At 32.9% G+C, this 7,743-nt stretch overlaps 1 protein-coding gene across 14 annotated transcripts in view; it reads right to left on the bottom strand.

The window, feature by feature from the left end:
- Positions 1–7,743, bottom strand: part of VPS13B (vacuolar protein sorting 13 homolog B) — an 805,502-nt gene that overhangs the window by 776,884 nt on the left and 20,875 nt on the right. For all 14 annotated transcript variants that reach the window (XM_049633567.1, XM_049633568.1, XM_049633569.1 and 11 more), the window contains exon 3: positions 3,411–3,554. In XM_049633567.1, the coding sequence (XP_049489524.1) occupies positions 3,411–3,554 (144 nt within the window). The remainder of the gene's footprint in view (positions 1–3,410; positions 3,555–7,743) is intronic.

Here is a 7,743-nt window from a genome sequence, read left to right on the forward strand (position 1 = left end):
AAGTTCTTTAAAAACAAATTTACTACTACTCTCTTCAAGCTGAAGAAGCCTTTTTTATAAGACTTACTAATACAATGAGCAAAGAAAGCATATACACTAGAATAAGAACTATGTAGCAAGTTTTGCCCTATTTTACAGATGAGACCCACAGAGGCTAAAAAGCAAGAATATGCAAAAGGATAGGAGCATTTAGTTAATGCTGGATCCACAGGTATTTCTATGATTACACTAGAGTGAGCTAGTTAAATCAGTCCTGGACCACTGACGATATGTCATGAATAAATTTCTGTAAGGTCCAAAACAAAAACAACAGTTCACAAGTAACAAAATCTGAAGAATCTAAAAGGTGGGTATGATGACAGATGTCTCTCAGAGTAAAGTTAAATATTCTCAGTGAAATATCTGTCAAAAATAATTCAGTGTGGACATAAAGGCGGCCTTTATTTTACCTAACACAACAACTTGGGTCACCTTGTCAATGAAAAAAAATCTCTATAAAACTACTTACAGAGACATGTTAAGGCAGTATATTGTAACTATTATCACTAGAGTCACCCTCAATCATAATGAATCTCTGTTTCTAAGTCTCCTTAGAAGATTATACAAATATCTTGGCAATGCTTTTCAAGGCACTGATGGATAGGAAATCAACAAATGTTAGAATTAAATTGAACTTTACAGACTAGACGTGCCTTCTTATCAAGGCATTTAGCAATATATTTTTATAATGACCTTTTCAGAATTAGACCTCAGATTTCTAACTTTTAAGTTGTATTTTATTACATTCTCAAGTATCAATAGTATTTTTAACAGATTCATATCTAGAACTCTAAACAATCCCTTCATTTAACCAACCATCACACACTAATTGTATTTACAAAGTATTTTCTTCATTTTGATTCTACAATGTAATAACTTGAAATAATTTAATATGGGCTCATTCAGTCTTATTAGTACATGTGTAATTTTTAACTTAATTTCCTACACTAGTCAAAACTTAAAATAGGAAAATAAAGTGCTTAAAAATATGTTTCATCTATACTGTCTTCCTGAAAAATTAATTCCAATCACTAACCTAAGTATTACTCTCTGGGGATGTACACTACTGAATAATTTGTCCAAATGTCAACTATAATTTTCAAAAATCCTTTCTACCTCAAAATTTTAAACATCTGCAAAAAATACTTATTTTGAGAGTAGTTTACATTCATGACACTTGACCTTTTGCTGTACACACCACAAAATTCAAGTCTCAAATACCATGCAAGCAGGAAATCTGATCATTCCTGCAGTAGCCATCTGCATGGTCCAATATCAAATATTAGTTCTAGGTTACACTGAGTCATGTGTTACAAATCTTTTCTGCAGCCTCTATAATTAGTCGTAATTTGCCTCTTTTAAAATGTGTTTCTTATGGGACATCTGGCCTTGAAACTTCCACCTTCCCATTGAAAAAAATAGTGTCTGGATTTTCTTTTTCTCTTAATATGGAGCACTCCATGGGTGGTATAACCAAGTCCAGACTTTAAAAAAAAAAAAAAAAATGTAAATTCCAGGAACAGATAATGATTAAGAACCATTTGAGAATTACCAAATATAAATGTAAAATAAAACTTTTGCTGTAATATAACTATCTCACAGATTTCTAAATCAATCTCCCATGTATTTTAAGTTTACAAAATAAATTCTCATGGGACTATAACATCGGTCTACTTACTTCCAGAAACTATATCAGTTAAATTGGATAATAAAAGATTTGGAATCAAAGATTTCATACAAGGAAAAAAAGATGAGCCTAGTGGGTTGATATGAAACTCAAAGTATCTTCTTAAAATAGGAAATGATTTTAACATCATAAATAACCTTAATTTCACAGATACCGAAGTTATATTTAGGATACACTAAGATTGCCTTAATGTTTAATAAATTAGTAATTTAAGTGTAACAATTTAATAATACTCATCAACTCATTTGATTCTAGAAAACATTTTTTTTTTTTTTTAACATTTATTTTTGGGAGAGAGAGCACGCACATGTGCGTGCGAGATAGGGAGAGTCAGAGAGAGGGGAGACACAGAATCTGAAGCAGGCTCCAGGCTCTGAGCTGTCAGCACAGAGCCCGATGCATTGCTCGAACTCATGAACTGTGAGATCATGACCTGAGCCAAAGTCAGACGCTTAACCAACTGAGCCACCTAGGCACCCCTAGAAAGCATTTTTTTAAACCTGAAAGTAAAATAGGAGCTAAGGAAAAAGTAATAAAAATAAAAGACACTACTTTTATGTAAGATGAAAATGAAAAAATTTATAATATGTTGCTATCAGACTTATTAGCTTTCCAGATTAATTTTTGCTAGAAACTGTAAAAAAAGTATTACACTTTTACAAGAAAAAAATATTAAAAAATAAATGTAAGATGGGTCAAAGAAAAGGAAGTCAGAAAAACAAAAAAGAAAACAAAGAATCAGTTTCTGATGCCAAAACTTCAAAGAAATTTGATAGGTTTCTTAAATTCCACGTATGAGTGAAATCATATGATATTTGCCTTTCTTTGACTTATTTTGTTTAGCATAATACTCTTTAGTTCTATCCATATCATTGCAAATGGCAAGATTTCATTCTTTCTTATGGCTAAGATTCCATAGTATATATACACCACAGCTTCTTTATCCATTCAAACCAGCAAAGGGGGAAAAAGAGAGAGAGAGAGAGAGGGAGAGAGAGAGAGAGGGGGAGAGAGAGAGAGAGAGAGAGAGAGAGAGAGAGAGAGAGAGAGAGAGGGGCAAACCAAGAAAAAGATTTTTAAATATAGAGAACAGTTACCAGAGGGGAGGTGGGAGTGGAGAGGGGTGAAATAGGTGATGGGGATTAAGGAGTGCACTTGGGATGAGCACATGGTGTGGTATGTAAGTGTTAAACACTATATTGTACACCTGAAACTAACGTAACACTGTACATTAATCAACTGGAATTAAACTAAAAACTTAAAAATTTTGACATGAAGGTAAATTCAAAATATTTTCATCTCAAAAAATGAGAAATTTTAATCTCATTTAGAAATGTCACATAAACAAAAAAATTACACAGGTCCTTGGCAAAAATTAAAAAACCTTCACCTAAAAATTGGACACAATGAAGTCCCACTGTTAGCTGATACAGATAATAAGCCATCTACATGATCCCTATAATAGTTATGATTACATTAAGTAAAATTAGTATGAAAATATCCATTAGAATGTTTATTCAAATTTAAGACAACCTTTCATAGTTACTTGTGACTTTACAATATGTTACTTTAATAAGCATGTGAGAAACAGTTAAGTATATGTAAGCTTTAGATAAAGACATATCAAACACTAATAACTATTAAAATTGGTTAACATAAACAACTAGATTCAATAACTTCTTACCTGTATTCCATCTTTAAGTTTCAAAATGCATTCCATTGTATTGATGGTAATTACCACTGGTTCTGAACCAAGCTTTGTCCATGGTACATGGATCCTCAACTCATGAATATGTCCACTTAAAAAAGTGAATGGTAATTTCAATTCCTTAAAACAAAATATTAAAGGTTAGTAAGTGCTTAATTTTTTCATTCTAATATCCAAATTACTTTCTGAAAAGAGAAATGAGGTTTCTAAAACAAAAACATTTTCAGAAATATTATTCAACAAAAAGTACCAAATAGTTTGTTAAACTATAGTTAAAGATACAACACAAAAATGTATTGTACAAGTTACTTTTAATAAGCTGCTTAACCTGCCTAGGTCTCCATTTCTTTTTCTGTTGAATGGATATAATATACAATACATGGTACATAATAAAGTTTCATACATGGTAGTGGCTGTAATAGTCTTAACAGACAGCATTAATTGAAATAACTGAATGGCATATTGTTTAAAACCTCCATCTAAAAAATATGTATTTAAAATGTGTTTTAAACAAAACAGGATCGTAAGGCAAGTTAAAAGGGTATGGAGGGAGCCGAGTTAGAAATAGGAGAGTGACCTAAAAAACAATTAACCTTGAAAAATAAAAAAAAAGTATTGAGCTTTATCCAATTAAAGATTGTACCTAGATACTATCTGGTCATAAAATTTAAATGTTTTCTGACTGGTTTCATTATTAGAAAAAAGGTTACAAATGAAAACATAAATGTCACCATAATCACTATATATCAGTAATTTGTTTCACTGATAAAATTTTTGTTACAAATCAACAAAGGAAAAAAATAAATTGTAGATTATAATTCAATCACATTTTCCTGTTATTTTAATTCTATTTGTGAAAGTTAAGATATACATTATTCATTCATCCAACAATTGCCCACCTACTTAGTTTAGCAACATAGTTAGCAATACAGTTAAACCTAAGCAGTATGGCAAACCACTGGGCAACTTGTTTAATGTATCTGTGTCACAGTTTCTTTATCTGTAAAATTTAGACAACAATATCACTGAGGATGAAATGAACTTACATAAAATGCTTAGAATATTATCTTCCTCAAAGAGCAATTATTATAAAAAAGGTAACAACAAATGTGTGGGCCTCATGTATGTCCTCATAAGTATTTTTTCTTGCAAGAGCACAATACTAAAAATCCATTTCTACATTATTCTAGTGGTGTGTCACAATTTAAGTATTTGCCATTATTACATTAATTTGAAAGATGCAGTAGTTTCAAGTAAAAATCAACTGGCACATATATTTTGATCAGTGTCTATAACAAAACAATGTTTACCAAGCACTTACTATATACCAAGCACTTTACCTGCATACAATTATTTAATCCTTAAAAGAGCCCTAAAAGGTAAATACTATTATTCTACCAATTTTACAGATAAATCTGAGGCATTTAAAGGTCAAATAACTGCCCAAAATGACACATTCTGGAAAATCAGGACTCAAAACTGGAAAATATGATGTCCTTGCTCTTCACTACAACTATACTGCATCTATACTTCCATTATGAGCACTTACTACTCTCCATTGGCTATGCACCTATTTGGACAATGAGCCCATGATATTGCCATCTCCACCACTTTCTCATGTGTATAACAATGATACATTTGTGAAATGGCTACCAAAGTTGCAGTTTATGGGTACAAATTGGGTTTTCTCAGGAAGAAATTGAAAAAGCACAGGAATCAAGAAGTCAGTATCATCAGAATGCTACTAATCAACTTAACTACTATCTAAACACTAACACAAGAGGCAGCATTCTATATTTGAACATGGAATTTTAAACCATATCACCCATGTTGGAAATCCAGTTGAAGTCAAACATTTATTAATCATCTGACCATAAGCAAGATCATTTCCGTTTCCTCAGAGTTGTGATAAATAAATGAGAATACATTTATGTCTCATAAAAGACAAAACACAAATATTGTTATAACAGACCATCTTTTTTTTTTTTTTTTTTTAACATTTATTTTTGAGACAGAGAGAAACAGAGCATGAACGGGGGAGGGGCAGAGAGAGAGGGAGACACAGAATCTGAAGCAGGCTCCAGGCTCTGAGCCATCAGCCCAGAGCCCAACGCGGGGCTCGAACTCACGGACCGCGAGATCGTGACCTGAGTTGAAGTCGGACGCTTAACCGACTGAGCCACCCAGGCGCCCCAGACCATCCTTAATGTAACTATATAAACAATTTTCATTCCTTTTACTTCAAGATATATAGTACAACTTTAAAATATTTTATTCACTTATAACCATTAAGAAATACATTGTGAAAAACACATTCCTAAAACCAGAACATCTATGACTGCACAAAGTTTATTAGTAACAAAGAATTTAAGAAGGGGGTTGAATTGTTCTCAAAAACCTAATTCTAGGTGGGCTATCACAAAATATTCTAAAAGAAAACAGATATACTTTAAATTTAACAAACAACAAAAGCAAATATAGACAAATCTTAAAAACCTTCAGGCAGCAAAGAAAACATTCAAGAGAGTGAAAAAGCAACATATTGAATGGGAGAAACTATTTGCAAACCATGTTATCTAATGAAGGGTTAATATCTGAAACAACAAAAAGTAATCAATCTAAAAATGGGTAGGGGTGCCTGGGTGGCTCAGTCAGTTAAGCATCTGTCTTGGGCTGAGGACATGATCTTGCAATTTGTGAGCTGGAGCCCCGCATTGGGCTCTCTGATGTCAGCGCGGACCCTGCTTCGGATCTTCTGTCCAGCCTCTCTCTGCCTCTCTCTCAGAAATAAACATTTAAAAACTAAAAACTTAAAAAAAAATTTTTTAATGGCTAAATGACTGGGGTACCTGGGTGGGTCAGTCAGTCAAGTGGATACTTGATCTCAGCTCAGGTCATGATCTCACAGCTTGTGGAATTGAGCCTCACATCAGGCTCTATGCTCACGGCACTGAGCCTGCTTGGGATTCTCTCTCCCTCTCTCTCTGCCCCTCCTCTTCTCACTCTCTTTCAAAATAAATATTTTTTTTTTAATGGGCAAATGACTGAATAGACACAGAATACAATACAAACGGCCAACTAGTACAACATATGAAAAGATGCTCAACATCACTAATCAGGAAAATGTAAATCAAAACCACTATGACCTACCATCTCACACCTATTAGAATAACCACTATCAAAAAACAAAACGTAACAAGGGCTAACAAGTATGTGGACAAATTGGAACTTTTATGCCCTATTGGAGGAAATGTAAAGTGATGTAGCCACTAAAGAAAACATTATGAAAGTTCCTCAAAAAATTAAAAATAGAGCTTCCATCAAAAATCAGTTCTGAGTATATACCAAAAAGAACTGAAAGCAGGATCTCAAAAAGATATTTGCACAACCATGTTCACTGCAGCATTATTCACAATAGTCAAAAGGTGCAAGCAGTCTAAATATCCACTGAAAGATAAATGGATAATGAAAATGTGGTATATAGAATCAAATATTATCTTTAAAAGAGGAAATTCTGTCTTGTGCTACAACATGAACATGTTGAAGACATTATGCTAACTGAAATAAGCCAGTCACAAAAAGACAAACATTGTAGGTTTCTATTTATATAAAGTATCTAAAGCAGTCAAAATCTTAGAAAGTAAAATCATGATTGCCAGAGGCTGCAAGGGTATGGGGAGGAAAATGTAAATTGTTGTTAAATGGTTATAGAGTTTTAAGTTTTGAAAGATGAAAAAGTTATAGAGATCTGTTCAACAATGTGCATATAGTTAATTAACACTGTAATACTTAAAAATGGTTAAGATGATAAATTTTTTGTTATATGCTTTTTACTACAAAATAAAAATGAATACAGGACAGGACTTCAAGAATTCCGAGTTAGGAAGCTGGCAAATCCTCTTTCCAAAAAGCAATGACAAAACTGGACAAAGTTGTTAAAAATAACGGAAAATCAAGGGCAATAGCAAAGTCTAGCCTCAGGTCACAATATTTGTTGGTACAAGCAACAAAACAGCAGACTTGCCAGAAAATTAAGATAGAGATCGTGAGAACAAAATAGCCAAAGATGGCCTAGCTATGATTTCACATATCCCTGATAGTCTGGAAAGCTACCTGCATTTGCCCCATTGTGCTTACTCAGAGGAAAGGGAACTAACAAGCTACTCACTCATGGTTGACCAAGAGGCTGTGTAAATCCACTAAGTTAAAAATATATAGATATGGATATATATACACACACACACACATCTATATATATCTATATATACACGTCCATATGTCGATGTGTGGATATACACGTCCATATGTC

This window comes from Panthera uncia, chromosome F2 (genome assembly GCF_023721935.1).
Source record: "Panthera uncia isolate 11264 chromosome F2, Puncia_PCG_1.0, whole genome shotgun sequence".
In the NCBI taxonomy this organism is placed as follows: domain Eukaryota; kingdom Metazoa; phylum Chordata; class Mammalia; order Carnivora; family Felidae; genus Panthera; species Panthera uncia.